This window comes from Calypte anna, chromosome Z (genome assembly GCF_003957555.1).
Source record: "Calypte anna isolate BGI_N300 chromosome Z, bCalAnn1_v1.p, whole genome shotgun sequence".
Lineage (NCBI taxonomy): Eukaryota > Metazoa > Chordata > Aves > Apodiformes > Trochilidae > Calypte > Calypte anna.
Genome location: NC_044274.1, coordinates 30,576,968 through 30,595,646, shown reverse-complemented (window position 1 = coordinate 30,595,646; position 18,679 = coordinate 30,576,968). Strand labels below are relative to the sequence as shown.

Below are 18,679 nucleotides of genomic sequence, written 5' to 3'. Positions count from 1 at the left end.
TGGCTGGGTTAAAAGGGCTCACATTTTACTAATTTCACTCATTTTCCCCCTCTTCTGGCTTGCTGTTACTAAATGTATGTCTTGGCTACTAGCAATCAGATTGTGAAGATTTTGTAAGCTTTCTGCTTCTTTCCTAATCATCTGCATGATGATGGCTTTGATTTTATGACTAAACCAATGGTTTTAAAGAGGTTTTTTTAAAAAATATTTTTAAGAAATTTCTCACATCTCAAAATACTAATGGAGATCTCAACATGTCTCCAAATAAAATGTAAGTGATAAAATGTTTTTCAGAAAACGGTTACTTATAGCAGAACAAAATTTTATTTCTACTATCATTCATAATGAGGAAATTGGCTAACTTATACCAAGTTGTTACTGAGTAAATTTAGGGAACAATTTGTTAATAAGAACCACAAAATGTATTCTTACAAATCCTGTGTGCACAAATCTTGTTATGCATTGATGTTAATTACATTTGGGTAAGTGTAGTATGTCATGAACTAAGCAGAAAGGGAAAGATGGTAAGACCTCAGGAGAAAGAACTGAGCCCAGTACTACTGAAAATACTGTTGCATGGCCAGAAAATTTTACTGCCCAGTAACTGATGTGGTTGTCAATCATGTAGTTATGAGCCCTGTCTGCATGCTGAGAATAATATGTATGCTCCTGTTCCACCCATGAGACTCTCTATTTTATTTATTTATTTATTTATTTATAAATAAACTTTTCAACAGCTTTTCAACAAAAATGAGCAGGCATAAAAAGCGCTAGAGATATGCTGCTGTTCAGACTAACTGTTTTTGACATGTACTCTATTTAATAATACTTGTTATTTATTATTTATGTTATTTGATAATCCTTATCAAATTTGATCATATAACCCTTATTATCAAATAACATTTATTGGATTTTATATGACTTCAGTTCGCTTTTAGATTGAAGTACCAGTACCTGTTGTGCTCTGTATGCCCCTATGGGACCTACGTCTTGCTTTTACTGTGCTGTCATCTTCTGCAAACATTTACACAGTGTTCAGGATGTGTCCTAAAGCCATCTGAAGAAGAATGACATGCTATCACGCAATAGACAAAAGAACTAATTTGGTTTTGTTCAGGAAAGTTATTCTGGATCTGAATTTGCTAGACATGGCTTTGGCCAGTCTGCTATATGTTCACCAGGGAAAACCCCTGCTTCTTTATGACTGCCTTCTGTAGTCAAATACCTATTTCCTGCTTTCAGAGGAACATATCCTGAGTATAAACTGAAGCATGTTGGCAGAGAAACGCTGATTATTTAAGAAGATAATTCAGAAATCTGGTTTGTTTGCCATTTACATGTACTTAAATCACCATACTGCCAAATTTTAGACTCTAAGCCCTGATCTCATCTTTTCCAAGGTTTGCTACTCAGGGTTGAGTTGATTAACTCAACCTTAAAGGCAGAGTTGGCTTCAGACCTGGCTAATTAGGCAGTTACACAGTTACTTCTCATATGTCAAAACCTTTCAGACAGCAAAATGGAAAATTTAGTCATTCAGTCTTGAAAAGTATGGTATGGGGTTTTGCTGCTGGTGGGTTTTTTGCTTTTTTGTTGTTGTTGCTTGTTTTTTGTTTTTTTGTTTGTTTTTTTTTTGTTGTTTGGAGGGGATTTGTTTGTTTTTATTTTGCAGACTGGTTAGTTGTATATAATATTATCACTCATGTGAAACTTGATTTCAAGTTCCTATGCGCACTCGTTTAGACGCGATTTAAGTGAACTCGTGCCACCTACTGGTGGCTCAGCCGAAAAGCTCATTGACAATTTGTCACGCAGTATTCTACTGTTAGATTTTGTTTAGCAAAGTAATATGACTTTATAGTTATTGTTGCGTATCAGAATAGCTATTTTGAAAATAAATTATACTTCCTGTTTTGTTTACCTTCATAAGAATTTTCTTTACTATAATATTATCTTGACCATAAAATCAGACTTGGAGTAGTTACAGCTGTTATATCTCTATTTTAAGCAACCAGTAAGTGGATATTGTTCTCATTGCTATCAATCCTGATTAAGGGTTATCCTGCTAGAGCCTTACCCTTCCATAGAATGTTGAATTCTTTTTAGTAGGAAAGTATCTGCTAGTCAATGCAAGCTCTCTGTGTCCTGCTTTCCTCTCACTGTGGATGTGGCTATATTACAATAAATGTGTCACACATCCAGTCCCTAATAGTGTCACATTTAGATTAACTTAATTGTGGGTACCTGAGAAACTTAACCAATGAAAATTAAACCCTAACAGGGAATAAATAAATAAATGAATAAACTGGTGTTATAAACAGGACAGTCTCTAAACAGCATTCTAGTATGAGACCATAAAAAAACCAAAACCAAACAGAAACCTGCCCCATAGTTTATAAGTGTACATACCATGAAGCGTCACATAGTATGTGCCAGTTTTAGTAAGCTCCACTAGCATGCTTTTTTCTTGTATTCTTTTTACTGGATGAGAAAATCCATGGCATTCTCTGCTTCTTGTAAAGCTACAAGGACTAATCTCCTACCCTATATGTTGGTTGTATTAAGACAAAGCTCCTTTTGTCAGAAACAGATCTGCAGAATTAAACTTGCTGTTTTTAATGTGTAGAGGAGAAAGGACTGTGGATTTACATGACAATTAAATAAAAATGAAATGTTATTGTACTATTGCACTCTACATGTAATGATACATACTTCCTACCCTGTTACTAGTTAGCATTTGGGACAATTTTTCCCAATTTTTCAAGGGAAAAATTCCTACTTTTCTGCTGCAGCTGATTGCTGCACTAAATTCCCAAGTTAATAATATGAGCTTAAAAAGTTCCTGTAAAACATCAAATTACTGTTCATCCAGAAATACTAATGAAAAATGTTAAGCTGTTTAATCAAACTGTGACAATAAGGAATAATATTCCAGATATATACATATACTTTCTTCAAACAGTAAGTTCAATTCCATTTGAAATCTTGAGCTTGTAATTTTCTAAGGCCTTTCCCAAAGTTCTTTTTTATCTCATTTTTCATAAACTTGGGTTGGTATAAGGAGAAGTGATACACAGTCTTTATACTCACCTGAAAATGAAGTTCTGATGAAGCTGTACCCTTCTGTGGGGTGAATTTATGTTCATTGTTATTAACATCAACTACTCAAACTCTGTCCAGCACTTGACTGTGGAAAGAAGATAGAGCTACTGTGCTTCATTGCTTAGTTTGGAGCTACAGCTCTACCTGTGTTTCTTTACCTAATTGTGACTACAGAAAAGGTTTCAGTATTTGACGTGAGCAGTGTGTGGTGGGACATTTTTAAGGCTTGGGTGCACATATTCCCATTGCACTTCTGTGCACAGTTGAGGTACTCCCCACAGTGAGCAGAGGACAAGTGATGGTTCCATCAAAGCTTTCACGAAGTGCTGAGTCCCAGTGCAATGCAATCTTTTCTAATTTATATTCTCTGAACACTTGGCACTTCATCAAAAAGATTTTTTTTTAAAGGTGAAGTATGCAAAAAGTATCCTTTGAAATTGTGATTGTATCATTCCTAAATTCCTTCAGAATTTTTCTTCCTCTATCCTGGAAATTTCCACTGAAGACTTAGTGTCTTAGTCCCTTTCTTAGGTATTCATAATATTATTTTTTTTTACACCTGCTTCCTTTCTACTTGTATCTATCTGTACAAGCTAATACTTGTACTTGTATTCTGATTATTAATACCTAATAATCTATTATTAAGTATTAATGTCAGTCCGTATTGTTTTGTAACCATGCAGTTGGTGTTGAATTCTATTCTTAGAGGGACTTGGGGGGATTGTGAAAGGTCTATGGAAACAGAGTGATACAGGTCTTGGAAATACATTTCTTGCAGACATGGCAAGGTGTACCAGTGTAAAAAAAATCAAAACTAGAGCTGAGAATATTGTTTTCTGCCATTATATTGACTCTTTGTTCTTGAGGTTGGCGGGTCAGTGTGGTCCCTGGCCTATCACAGAACCATTTCAGGGCTCTTGTAGCTTATCCTGACAGTGAATGGTCTTTCAGAAGACTGAACAATTTAAGTCAGAAACATCACCCTTACAATCCGTGATGCCACCATGCTCATCGCACTAGGCATCTTGCTGAATTTTGGCCTCCAGTTCAGGGTTTTCTGTAAAATATATGGAGAGTAACCTTTTCTGCTTCATCCCCCTCGGCAGATTGCTTCATTACAATTTAAAGGTTTGTACTACTTGGGTAAGGCATGTTCCCTGTAAGTTACAGTTTTCAAGTGATAAAACTCCTATTGCATGTAATAATTCACTTCTGGACATAGGTCAGCATCTCCTGTTCACTTGAAAACCACAACTATAATTATTAAAAAAAAATAATTATACACCCAAATGTTTGAAAATCACCCCTTTCCAGTGTTTGCAGGTACAATATGCCTTTCTTTCCTATTTGAGCTGAGCAAACTCATGTCAATGTTTGAATTTTTGGTTTTAAAATAATTTTTCAGGAGCATGAGGTCACTCATTAGTGGAGTACAAGTTCTGCATTTAAAAAAAAAAAAAAAAAAAAAAAAGAAAGAAAAAAAAGAGAGAGAGATAAACTAAATTGCAGAAGTAAGTTCTGTAATTTCCTGTTCTTGACAGTTCACAGAGAGAAGATAGCAGAGTATAAATTACTTTAATGTCCCAGACTCAATCTTCAGCCTAGGAGCTCCAGAATACACCAGGTTTCTGCTGGAGTGGTTTGTGTGCTCTGCAGTAGTCCTCTGACAAAAAGTAATGTCAGAGGGATTGTATTAAAACAATAAGAATACGATCATTTTCCCCCTCCTCAGAGCAGACAGACTGGCATGGTGTCTGGTCCATGATGTTTGTCTACGATGATACACAAGCCTATTATTACTTTTTATCCCAGTTTTAACTATGAGGAGTCACTCTGTAACAGGCACAGGAGAAACAGGGAAGTATTTCTGTTCTGATTTGTGCTTGGAATTCATCCATGGCATAGATGTGGAGACAGATAACTTGGAAAGGTTAGATTAAAGAAAAATCCTTATAGCTACTTGTGTTACTAGGCAGATATGAAAGAGTATGTAAATTTAATATCTGCAGAATAAGATTTGTGCATGAACCATTCTTACTAACTCTCTCAGATCAAATGCAATAGCTTTCTATTCTTTAGCAATGTGTGCTTCATTTGGCCTGCATATTTAGTCAAGCAGTAACTTCCAGAAGCAAATAAACTTTGTTAGATCTCTTTCTTTCTGATTCTTGCAATCATTATGCAATAATCCTCAAGGAAAAAGATGTTTTTAACTTACCTGTTCATTGCTAAACATAAAAATTTAAATGTGTGCTACAGCTTCAGTCAACTATTGGTCACCCACCTGATGAAGCACCTTTTAATCCTTATGTGCTGCAAAGGAAAAGAGGTCAGACAGGAGTAGAAAAAGGTAGGAGGAATAATTTACATCATTAATATCATTTCCTTCTTTATGCCAGAGATCCCTCCTCAACCCATATTTCTGTTTTTTCATGCATGTATTTTACACTATGTTGTATATTGATATAGCCACTGTCAAAGCTCATCTGGTAACTGGAGCTGCCAGATGTTCTGTTATAAAAGTCATTTAGCAGAAATCCCTTTCTACATGTTGAAGTGAAACTTGAGCTTGACTTCCTTGACTCTAAAAGCTGCATCCTTGCACTTTATGAAAAGAATTGTGGCCTGTTGCATCCACAGTGCCAAGTTGGTCCTCTGGCTTTCTGTAAAACGCAATAAAGGATAGGTGTTTAAGAATGATCTATATTTAAGGCAACATTCTGAGTGAAGAGTTATCTAAGGTAACTAATGGAATGTTCTGCGTAGAAGAGACACCCTTTAGCTCTCATTCTGGTATGGAACCCCCTGATTTACATTATGCAGATGCTTAGTAATTAAAACATGTCACAAGATGGACAGCACTCTCCTTTGAGGTATTCTAAAGTGTCTGTAGTTGAACTGTTTGTGATTCCTTTATAATGCCCTCATAAAGCAAATGTGCTGATGATCTTGAACATAAAAAGGGTGAATATACAGGCTGTGACAGCAAAAATGTCTCACATGATACCTAATTTTTAAATTGGTTGGCCTGCAGGTGACCAGAGAGAGGCCTTACCCATGGATACTGAGGTGTATGAAAGTCCATATGCTGATCCAGATGAAATGAAACCAAAAAATGTCACTCTTGACAGGAAATTGTTAACTTTGGAGGAAGGAGAACTCGGCTCTGGCAACTTTGGTACTGTGAAGAAAGGGTTCTATAAGATGAAAAAGTGAGTATTCCCTTTTATTTTCTTGGACTCTAGTATGTGGAAGCTATAGCCTTCATTTTTCAGGGCAGCCATAATCTTTGCATGTCATATGGGGTGACAGACTGTACCTAGGTAATCTAGGCTAACATTCACCAGTTTCTCTCTTCATACATATGACTCATTTTTTTGACATTTATTTTCTTTTTTCTCTGTTTGCAGACACCTCCTTGCCCACAGCATAGTCATCTTGCAGCTGTTGATTTTGTCTGATAATAGAGCATGTGCCCCTTATGATAATTTTCTCTCCTGCCAGGGGTGGCAGAGTGGGAAGTCCACTGCCTCCCTCCATAGTATATAGGGGCAGTCATGCCACTCAGTATTTCCAAGCTGCACAACCTCTCTTTGAGAAATAGAGTGCCATGGACAGCTTATCTTTAGCATAGAGGTTTTCACCTAAAATAAGTGTGATAAATATCTATTTCATGAAGCTGGATGGTTGATTTTCAGGAAAATAGGAATGTTGTGAGTTTTTTTATCCCGTAACCATTGGCAGAATTGGGTTTTGAAGGGCTCTGGTTCCACCATGTGTATTTGCTAATCTTGCTTCATTCTTGAGCTCTGTCTTTCTGATCAGCCACTCTTTCGCTTAGTTGTATGAGCTGAAGGTTGCAGGAGTAGCCTTAGTTTATCAAGATTCCAGAGCACTACCCTGGGACCTTATGGTGCCTTGTGTTCTAGTCTCACCTCCAAAACAGTTTAGTGCTTAGAAAAGACTTTGTAGCATTTCTTGCCAGAAAAGCTTCATGGCAGTGTTGCCAGAATAGGCAATAAAATTTTTTCCATTACATTTGTTTTTAGGCTTCTCAAGACATTTTTATGGCTATTTATAATTTTCTCAGGTTCTTTCCATTCTCTTTTGCTTAAATCTCTCCTGAGCCTTTGATGGAGGAATGTTCCTGTTACACTGGAGTTTCTTTCCCTCTGAATGCTAATTCTGTCTTTTGTCACAGTTTGTATTACGTACACAGAAACATCAGGTGAAGATGATGTGCATTTGCATACAGATTTTTCATCAACTAATCCCCAAATTGGATTCTTTTTCATAGAGGTGCCAAACCAGTAGCTGTAAAAATTCTTAAGAATGAGAGTAATGATCCAGCCATAAAGGATGAATTACTGCGAGAAGCAAATGTAATGCAGCAACTGGATAACCCATATATTGTTCGAATGATAGGCATATGTGAAGCTGAGGCCTGGATGTTGGTAATGGAAATGGCTGAACTTGGGCCACTGAACAGATTTTTGCAAAAAAATAGGTATGTAAACTTTGACTCTATTTCAAAGTGCTTTTCCAAGAGGCAAAAAGATAAAATACTTTTTCTTTATTATTTTCTTTTTTTTTTTCTTTAAGGGCAATTTTAGGTAGCTATGATGGTGATGTAATAATTAATGCTTGTAATTACTTTTCACTGGGACTTGTTTACTTGTACATGTCTCCTCTGTGTAACATAGTGCATTTTGAATAAATGAAAGAATTTCGACATGTTCTTCAATTGCTCATTTACTGATACAATCACACATCATCTTGCTCAGGGCACTCTTATTCTGCTTGTTCTAATTAAACCTTAGCTACACATAAATATATCAGATTTCTAGTATGATGTGGGGAAGTTAATACTAAAGACTTATCTTTGAACTTCATGAAAAGTGATGACAATTAACTCCTGACCTTTTAAAAATTCAATTATGGTTTTTAGGCATGTCACTGAGAAGAATATAACAGAGCTGGTACATCAGGTTTCCATGGGGATGAAATACCTTGAGGAGAATAACTTTGTTCATAGGGATCTGGCTGCAAGGAATGTGCTATTAGTCACCCAACATTATGCCAAAATTAGTGACTTCGGACTTTCTAAAGCTCTTAGTGCTGATGAAAATTATTATAAGGTAAGATTTGAACAAGACATGAAAGATGTATAGTAGCACAGATTAATAAGGTTAGTTTTGGTTGAAGTGCAGCTGTTTTTAAAAGCTGAAAATTACAAAAAATAAATATAATCCAGTAGTTTGTAACCTCATAGTAAAGTCACTGATTTCACAATGGTGATCAACATTAAGAAATGTGTAGTGAGGAAAAAAACAGTCCTTTCTTTTATTTGCTTTCTTCTTACATTTACTTTTGATAGACTTGTCACTTGAAAGTTGAAGTTTATAGTAGAAATTAGGTAACTATATATATAAAAAAAGTACGATTTCTTTACTGCAGATAGAAACTTTTGGGCACTTAGGGTTTTCATCATGTCCAAGGAAAATTTAGGCTAGCATACTGTATTGTTGACTAGCATAGTCAAATCTGGGCAGTTTTTTTAAAATACGCCACTTAACCATTGGTAAATAAGCACTTGATTGAAGCAGAATTTTTTTAGTTTGGTTTTCATTTCATAATATCTCTGTACTGCTAGAGGAACTGAAATGGCTGCCACATCTATTAAGGTAAAAACATCTGAGGGAGACAAAGGCTCTAACAGCGCCTGCACCTCTTTTTCTGAAATATGTCTTTTGCAGTTCAAATTATTTCTTCCCCTTGCCTACCCTCTTTTATCAGCTATTTAAAACTGATAAGCAAGACCATGAAATTCTGCAGAAGTGGTGCAGACACATACTCCCTTTTCATGCCCTTCCTATTGGAATAACAGCTGCTGAGAGAGAAGGCAGTAACATCTAAAGCCACTGCTACTAGCCTAGCCAGGGATGCTTGTCAGAGGTTTCAGTATTGCTGTTGAAGGCCCATTCCCTCTCCAACTCCATAAAATGAAGCATGGTTCTTTAACTAGATTTAGCATTTTGCTGGGATACCTTGATACTTGCATCATAATAACATTCTGGCATAATATAATGAAACTGCAGTTTGCCACATGAGAGTCGCTGTGCTTTGAAATAGAGCATCAGCTTCAGGTAATAATGAGACTTGGTGTATCTGAATGTCTGTCTCTTACCCTCTGTGGGTAACCTAGGTGAAAAACCTTAAAGAGCAACTTTTAATATCATTCCACTGAAAACAAGGCTCCAGGTCACTTACTTGAGATATGCCTTACCTTAGATTTCACTTCAGTGCATTATTTTGAAAGTGGAAGATTAGGAACAATTTTGTAACACTCCTAAAGAAGCTGCAATCCATTCTGTCTAGTGCCAGCTACATTAGAAATACTGTAGTATTTAGTACAAAGATATACAGATCTATATTAACTTGGTTTATACGACTTCTGATGTTGTTTACTTACCACTTTCTCCAGCCTGTTTGTTATTTTTTTCCTTCCTGATATGATTTATTTTAGGCACAAAGTCATGGAAAATGGCCAGTTAAGTGGTATGCTCCAGAATGCATGAATTTCTACAAGTTTTCTAGCAAAAGTGATGTCTGGAGCTTTGGGGTTTTAATGTGGGAAGCTTTCTCTTATGGGCAAAAACCATATAAGGTGAGTGGTTGTATCTGGCAATTATTTTCTGTAAATATTGAGAGCAAATTTGAACCAATGCCTTTTCCTACCTAAAAAAACATTATTGCAGGCCAAAACAGGTCCCAGCACTCCATGTGTTGCAACTAATGAATCAAAGGATAGCCTAAAAATAAACTCCAGGCCTGTATTTGTTGAACACTAGCATGTGTGCAGTATACATTTGCGACATAGATGACTGTTGTGGTCACCCTGTTCCAGGGAATGAAAGGTGGTGAAGTTGCCCAGATGATTGAAAGAGGAGAACGAATGGAACGTCCTGAAGCCTGCCCAACAGAAGTCTATGATCTAATGAAATTGTGTTGGACATACAAGTGAGTGTGATGGTCTCTCTTCTAGTAGAAGTATATTTTAATACACTTAGTTAACAGCCAGAAAGACAAGGGAAGAACATTTCAAAGCACGATTTTTCAGCTGATGCTTAATTAGAGCCAGCCTCCAAACTGAGGAGTCAGTTGCACTTTTTTAAGATAAAATTATTTGAGTTTTTTAGTGTACTACAAGACACTGATTTCCCACAGCTGATTTTGAGGGAACAGTTCTATGAAGAAAATCAGGTATCATAAAAGGAATTACCTTCCTACAAAAGGATCAGTCTCAGGTATTTTCAGAACAAAGTTTGAAATTAAGCAAATATTCTCCATAGAGGAGGATGTTTTACATTAGAAGGACCCTTCAATATCATCTAATTCCAAATTCCCTGCCACAAACAGGGGCACCATTCACTGGACCAGGCTGCTTAAAGTCCCATCCTGCTCGTCCATAAACACTCCAGGGAGGGGGCATCCACAGATTCCCTGGCAACCTTTTCCAGTGTCTCACTGTCCTCACAGTCACGAATTTTTCCTAACAAGTAATCTGAATCCACCCATATTCTATTTAAAGCTGCTCCCCCTCGTCCTATCACTACATAATGATCACTACCACCATTCCCTCCAGGACGTCAACTATACTACACATCTTGGTGTCATCTGCAAACTTGCTGAGGCTGCATTCAATCTCACCATCTATGTATGTTGCCAACAAGGGTTTTAAACAGCACTGGTGGCAACACCAGCCCTTGAGAGACATCACTGTCATTTGGACAAAGAGCCATTGACAACTACTGTTTGACTATAAACATCCTGCAGTATTTATCCACCAAGTGGTCCATCTGTCAAGCCCATGTCTCTCTGCTATAGAGACAAGAATGTCTTATGGGACAATGACATCACTTGCTCTTTCCTTATCCACAGAATCCTTTGGTTCTGTAACCAAATTTCTCAGGCAGGATTTGCCCTTGGTGAAGTCATGTTGCCTGTCACAAATCACCTTGTATTCCAGATGCCTTAGCATAGCTTCTAGAAGGATCTGCTCATGACTTTGCCAGGCATGAAAGTGAGATTGACTGGCCTGTAGCTGACTCGGTCTTTCTTTTTTTCCTTTTTGAAAATGGGGGTTATGTTTCCCCTTTTCTAATCAGCGGGAGCATTACCAAACTGCTATGATTTCTCATATATGGTGGATACGGGCTTAGCAGCTTCATCTGCACATTCCATTGGGAGCAGTGGATCTCACTGAGTGGATCTCATCAGGTCCCGTGGGCGTATGCACCTTCAGGTTTTTTAGATGGTCTTGAGCCTGCAATTCTCCAGCAGTGGGAGCCTTTCCCTCATCCTTTGTTGTAATGTTCCCCCTGCATCCAATAAAGGATGGAGATTCTCCCTGGCTTTCTTTTTATTGTTAATGTATTTGTAAAAATTGTATTCATTGTCTCTTATGGGCTGGGCTCTGTGTCCAGCTGGGCTTATGCCTTTCAAATTTTTTCTCTGCATAACCTGGCTAGATCCTTATACTCATCCTGATGATGCCTTCCCCTTCTTCCAAAGGATGTGAACTCTACTTTTCTTCCTGAGTTCCAGCAAATTCCCTGTTCAGCCATGCCAGTCATTTTCCCTGCCATTTCATCTTAAAGTGGACGGGCACATCCCGCTCTTGCCTTTTTAAGATTTCTTTCTTAAAGAGTATCCAGCGTTGCTGGTCCCCTTTGTCCTTCAGGACCCAAGGTACCTCAACCAATGTCCTGAACAGGCTGAAGTATGACCTCTGGAAGTCTGTAGTGGATGTTTTGCTAACACCTCCGCCTTACTTCACTAAGGATATAGAGTCATTTCCTGATCACTAAGTCCAAGACAACCTCCAACCACCACATTTCCCACCAGTCCTTTATTCTTTTCTTTAAAGTATTTCTATGCTAAATAAAGTAGAAGATTAAATGTATCTGATACACCATTTCTTTCTTGTAATAAATTCACTAACCACAAAGTAGCAGATATGATATTAGATCCACAGACTGGATGCTTTGCAGAGACATTGGCCACTTGTTATTCATTTTGTAGCATCATTTTGGTAGCCTTAAAATATTGTGGACAGCTTTAAATGGGCTATCACTGAGATAAACACCCAAGTGCTGCAAGGCCCACCTGTCTTTACTGCTTTTTCTTTCCTACACATTGATACTTGTTGTTTTTCCACAGCATTGATGACCGACCAGGATTTGGTGCTGTTGAGCTGAGATTACGAAACTACTACTATGACATTTCCCACTAACAACATGAAGAACAGCAACTTCCAGCCAGCACCCTCTGAGAAGCAGCTCAGTTTACAAAACCAAATGACTTACTCTTATGCTTAGTTTTTCCAGTCTCATTTTAAATATGTCAAAATTTCTATTACCTATTCCTCACAAGCAGCTATTTACTGGCATTTACATATATCTCAGGAGTTAAATTGTTTTTATTAGGTATAGAGATTTTAGAAGAATGTAAAAAATAAGATAGAGTTAGATATATTTATTAGATATCGCTGGTTAGAACATACATGTTTCTTAGAAGTTGTTCTTAGAAGTTATTCTTAGAGATGCACTGATACTTTTTTTCTTGCAAAGAAACCATGGCCAATTAGAGTGAGAAAGTGTGAAGGAGATTACTAATTGCTATAAACAAATGTAGGAGTTACTGTAATGTTTTGGGGTTTTTTTACTAAGTTTATGGTCTATTTTTAAAAAAATACCTGGTAATTTTGGGTAATATAATCTTGGGTGTCCAGCGCAAGACACTGGAAGGCACATTAGACCATGTTTTCAAACGAGACAAAACATGACATATCAGAGAAGAGTTATTTTTTGTTTTGTTTTTAGGAAACAGTTTTCTACTAGGAAGGCTTGTGTAGAAATTAGCCATACTTAATATGTAGGCCTTTTATTGCTTAAATCCTGTCGCAGAGAAATTGCTAGCTCTACATGTGCAATTAGGACATTCATGGGGATATTAGTTATAAACAAATTGCACAAATCTTTACTAGCCAGTGAGTGTCAGCACTGAATGTGTCTGAGAAAGATGTCTATGTATATATTTACATATAAATATACACGTATGTATCTCTTAAAAAGTGTTATGTGATACAACAAAACTGGAGGAAAATTTCTTCTCCTCTCTTCAGAGTGAATGTCACTTTCTGGTGTTACTTGATAATTTTTATGTTCATTATTGTGTAATAAAAGTTTACAATCAAAATCTAAAATACTGTGAGATTAATGGATTAGGATTTGAATTTGAAACCAAACATACAGTTTTACTAAAAATATGTTTTATCAGTAATTCTTTAATATTTAAGTGCTTTCCAAAAGATGATTCTGTGCACAAGTGTGTATATTTACTGAATTACTGGGATGTCTGAAATTACCTGTTGGCACTGCAAGGTACCTGACACAACTTTGGCACCTGTTCAGGACTAGGAGGAAAATTTCCACAAATACACATATTTTTATTACACCTAAGCCATTTTTGAAATCCTGCTTTTCAAAAGTACTTTGCTGGATCTGGGAGGTTAGAGGTCTCAGGAGCTGGTGCAACGTATTAGCTGTCCAGGGATTTTTGCATTACAGATATTAGCTATGCATGATTTAAGTCACACTATACCACATGGTATAGGCAGCTGTTTTGTGTTGCCTGATGTAGGCATGGGACTGAATGTGACTGAATGATAAACAATGAAGTCCAAAAGCCAGGTAACTGTTCAAGCAGATACTTAACTTTGGGGAGAGATCAGGCAGTAACTGATTTACATAGTACTGCTCTGGTTGGTTTCCTCTGTAGCAAATCTGGCCTATTTTTTTCCCACTTGTGGGACAACAGCACCATCCACTGATACAAAGGGGCTTTTGCCTTTTGGCTGTCTGAATTTGGAAACTCTTTGTTTTCAGATTGCCTGATACCAGAAATGCCATTTGACAGTGTAGCCCCACAAGTAATTGTCACAGCGGTTAAGGGGTAGCAACCCACAGCACGGGGGAAGGGTGGCTGGTGTGATAAACTCAGAGAATAAGGAGCAGGTACAAACATATAAAAAGAGGGTTTTTTAGTGAAGGAAAACACAGTGAAAATACTACTTTGATTAGGACTCAAATCTACAAAATCATGGAGTCTTTTTGAGAGCATATGGAAGCCATGTACCTTTTCCCATAAAGACCCAGACAAACTTCCCAAAATGCCTAATGCAGTTTCCACCTGCTTAAAACATTGTGCAAAAAGGGGATTTCTAATCAGACAGTGAAAAATACCCTTAATTTTCACATCTGAAATCATCACAGTCAGGACTGATGCACTTGTCACACAGAATCACAGAATGCTAGGGGTTGGGAGGCACCTCTGGAAATCATCTAGTCCAACCACCCTGCCAGAGCAGGTTCACTTAGAGCAGGTTGCATGATGGTGCCCAGGCGGGTCTAGTTCCATCATTTCTGACACTCTCTTCTGTTTCTGTGCCTGTTTGGTTCAGAGGAACTTGTTAGTCTATTTGCTGCTTGCTCTGAAGTTCCATGTGAGGACAAATTGTCAGTGATCTATATCTTGAATGATATGCTGTGGATGGTTAATGAAGATTTTGGAAAACCTGTGTCTCTTGTCTTTTAAGTGATACTTGTACTGCAGGATTGCAGGCAGAAAGACAGACTATGTCACATTCATGTAAAGAAAGGATTCAGGATGCCATCTGGGTGGTAATTACTAGCCCTAAATTTAGTGAGGACAGAAAGTTTGTAAGTCATGAAGAAAGAAAAGAAGAAAGAGGGAAAAAGATGTACCATCTGATTCCTGACAGAGAAGAAGAAGAGCAGTGGAGAAAAACAGAATTGGACTTGAAGTGGTTCCAGGCTCAGAAGAATAAGTTGCTTGAAGAGTCAATATCACTGTTTCCTAGCAGCATGTCCTGGTGCTATGTGTTGTGGTGTGACATGAGACAATGGCACAACCTCATGTGGGCCCCGTCTCTCCTTGCTGGGTCAGCTTGTGGCATTGGGGGGTGGCTGTCAGGATGATGGGCTGAACACCTCCTGCTCTAGCTGCTGGCAGCTGAGACACAAACACCTTTACTGGGGCATCCAGGGAACTTGTGAAGATTTGCAGATGGAAAGGAGGAGAGGAATGAGACTGGAGCATGTGACCTCAGAAAAGCTAAGTATGTAGGGAAAGAAAGCACCTCCTCTTAGGCTGATCAATAGTACGAGAGTAAAGAGAGAAGCCTGTGGCATACACATCTTTCTGTGAAAAAACTGTCAAGCAAACCCAACTGAAAAAAACAGCCCTCCAACTACCCAGAGCTCTCTGAGTCTACTGTGCATCAACTTCGGGGTATTTTACCCACTCTACTTTAGAGCTGTTATAAATTGACTGGTTGTCTTGGTTTGATGTTTCTTCTCCCAATAGATGTGTAACTTCGTGTCAGTGTTCCCCTGTTTTTGCACAGTAATCACAGATCTTAGTCAAGGCTGGGTATAAACACCTAGATTATCAATGTCATTGTGTCTCAACCAGATTTCCACTGATGCCAGAAAATCCCTCAGACTTGACCATTTATATGTGTGCAGCTAAATTTCTGTTCTAGCAGAACATTTACTGGGGAAACAGTAATGAGCTGCCATGCCAAATGCTCATAATGGATGAGGAGGTTTAAAATGGATAAAGCGGGGAGCAAAAAGCAGGAGCTGGTGCCATTTCCACAGTGTGTTACATGTTGCCTCACGTGCCCTGTGAGAGTACTTTTCAACATTTGGTCAGGCACCACTGGTGTCTTCACCAGAAACTATGAATGACATACAACACAGCATAGCTATACAAAAGCATGCACACACTGCTTCTCAAGCCAAAAATTACAGCAAAAAGAATGGAGACTATTCAGAGACTAATTTACAATTTGTTTGATTGGAAATGCAAATCAGTGTGAAGGCAGCAAACTACCTGGTCTGTAGAATTTTATCCAGAAGGGCTAGCTTATACTTGGATTTAACCACACTACAAAGTAATAAGGGCATGGTCAGATGGGGAACCTGGACCCCTCTTCGGAGTCCTCCATTGCCCACTCTGTGTATTCCTACCCTATCAGATTTGGGGTGCACAGACACAGAAGGCTGGTTGCATGAAATGTTTAATTGTCTTTCCTCCCATGTTGTAGGGAAGAAGTCTTTGTTTCCTTAAGCAGTTTCATTACTTGTGTGTCTGGTCGTATGTGCCCTGTCCCTTGTAGGCTCCAACGTAGCCACTGTTGTCTGTCAGATCCTCGCGGCCAGCAAGACCCTTCCCTTTGCCACTTTCATCAAAACGCTCTTTGTGGCTGCCAGTGTATTTGCTGGTGTCTGTCAGCCTGTCTACTGCACCAGCCTTGCAGGCTTTCTGCAAGAAAGAAGGCATACAAGAGGTAGCTGGTATTAGGAGACAGCTCACAAACAGGCTCCTCCCCACATTCCATGACAGCAGCGACAGACGGTCCCATGGCAGCTCAGGGTGCGCGGGACGTGAGGAAACCCATACTCACTGTGGTGCCTGCGCTGCCAGGCTCCTTCCCCTCCATGAGGCCATACACAGCCTGCAGTGCTTCCTCTGGTGATTTTCCTTTGAAGCGCTTGCAGCAGATCTCCTTCATGGCCTGCTGGAACTCACCAAAGGTGATGGTGCGGGCACCCTTGGTCCTATGTTGAGGGGTGAGACCAAGAGGAAAGTTAACTTGCTACTAGGTGGCAGCAGGCTGGGAAACAAACCCCAGAGCTGACCCCCCACATGACAGCCTTCCTGCCCCCTGCCTTTCCCTCCTCCCACCCAGCTGTGCTGCTCATCATTCCTCCCTGTGACACTCACTTGACTTTGTTGAATACAATGTCAATGTCAGTGCTGGTCACAGCTTTCCCATCCATCACTCCACACTCTTTGCACATCTTGGAGAAGTTTTTCCCTGTCATGTCATTGCCACTGGCAGCTGTGTCACCATATACAGCAAATTTACGGAAAGCTTCTTCTAATGCCTGGCTGCTTGGGAAGAAAAAGAGTTATCAGGGAAGGAGCTGAAGACCACGGGCTGCAGCTGCTGGACATACACTCTTGTACTACTCACAGTACCTCAAGCAAAGCAAGGAGAATGACCCACTGATATTTCTCCACCTTAGGAAAACTGTGATGACCACACAGGTATTGACACAACACCTGGGATCCAGCCAGGATCGAGGCAGGGACAGGTAGGGACCCAAGGCAAAGCAAGGAAGGAGTGGAGTTCTGGTGTGATTTAATGACTGCTGCATGTGAGTAATGAGGCATCCAAGGCTTGTGAGCCTTTTTGAAATACAAGTTTTAGCTAGACTATCTTGATAAAAATTGCATGCATTTGTCAGCTGATTTGTCTGCTTGCTTCTGATGATAATCCAGATTTGTCTTTCAGGCCCCAGATAAGTACTTAAAATCTCCCAGGCCTTCTTGCAAGTAGCCACTAAGGAGTTGTTGACATCTTCCCCCATCACACTTCATCTCCTGAATTGTCCCCTGTATGTGTCCTTCTCCTGACACAAAGTGAATTTCTGCTAATGGTCAACTTACACCACTACAACCAGGTACCAGGGATTTCTGAGAAGAAAAAAGCTACAGCTCAGGTTGCAAACCAGTCCACCACAACCTGAGCAGCCAATTCCTGTTGCTTCTCCAACACACTTGAAACCTTCTGAGATAGCTCATCTCTCCTACAGCTGTGTGGTTCACCCAAGGGCTCTGTGTCTCAAGGTTGCTTATAGTCTGACAATTAATAATCTTGCCTGAGTCTGCACCTCTCCAGAGCAAAAATCAGCCAGGCTTGTACCAGAGAGGCTGCGTGCTGTGAGTATGAAAGGGGGCAGTGGGGTGGCTCTGGAGGTGGGGACCCATCTCACCTTGAGCTGCCAGCCATGGTGATGGTGATGTTACTTTCCTGGCTGTTCTGCAGGCAGTGGGCACTTGGAACTGCCCTGCTGGCAGAGTCAGTTCCACAGCCATGGACATCACAAAGCTTGGAAGGTCCCACAAGGTGGTGTGGGGAGGGGGGAGGTTGGGGGCTGCGAAGAGAGAGGAAAATAAGGGGGGGACTAACCTGTGCCACCAGAGATGTGGTGGTCCAATCCCCTTGGGGGGGGGGAGGCGTGGGGGGGGGGAATTGTACCTCCAGCCCACTAGGGACAAAAACCACCAAATGCATGAAGCTATTCAGCTAACACAGGCTTCACACACAGGAAAGGTCTCCCATACTGGGACATGTAGTCCAAAGGGAAGGGGCTTTTATTCCTACAAACCAGTAAAACCAGCCAGTCTTTGCTTCTTCTTCTTCAAGGAGCTGACTGGCTATGGGATGGGCCCAGAAGCCTTTCAGAGTTACTGCAAAATCAGGAATTGCTAAAGGCAGAGAGGAAAGGGAGAAGTGCTTATCACCCCAATGAGGTGTTTCTTCTTTCCTTGTTGCAGGAAGATTGTTTTGTCCCCCAGCAGTAATGCCAGTCTCCCTGTTCAAAGAAAGCAGTGAAGAAATAAGACACTAGCTGTCATT

At 39.5% G+C, this 18,679-nt stretch overlaps 2 protein-coding genes across 2 annotated transcripts in view; one reads left to right on the top strand and one right to left on the bottom strand.

Annotated features, from left to right (window-relative positions):
- The window catches only part of SYK (spleen associated tyrosine kinase), a 37,300-nt gene extending 24,519 nt beyond the window's left edge, over positions 1-12,781 (top strand). Inside the window, exons 8-14 of the mRNA XM_030468021.1 lie at positions 5,362-5,452; positions 6,137-6,314; positions 7,400-7,609; positions 8,051-8,240; positions 9,629-9,769; positions 10,010-10,122; positions 12,325-12,781. Coding sequence (XP_030323881.1) covers positions 5,362-5,452; positions 6,137-6,314; positions 7,400-7,609; positions 8,051-8,240; positions 9,629-9,769; positions 10,010-10,122; positions 12,325-12,397 — 996 coding nt within the window. The 3' untranslated portion in view covers positions 12,398-12,781. The remainder of the gene's footprint in view (positions 1-5,361; positions 5,453-6,136; positions 6,315-7,399; positions 7,610-8,050; positions 8,241-9,628; positions 9,770-10,009; positions 10,123-12,324) is intronic.
- Positions 12,782-16,329: 3,548 nt separating this feature from the next.
- On the bottom strand, positions 16,330-18,149 carry TPPP2 (tubulin polymerization promoting protein family member 2). The gene is made up of 4 exons (XM_030467529.1): positions 18,033-18,149; positions 16,978-17,148; positions 16,658-16,811; positions 16,330-16,515 (listed from the first exon to the last, which is right to left on the bottom strand). Exons 1-4 carry the CDS (start codon positions 18,047-18,049, stop codon positions 16,330-16,332), a joined length of 528 nt encoding a protein of 175 aa, XP_030323389.1. The 5' UTR covers positions 18,050-18,149.
- Between the last annotated feature and the right edge of the window lie 530 nt (positions 18,150-18,679).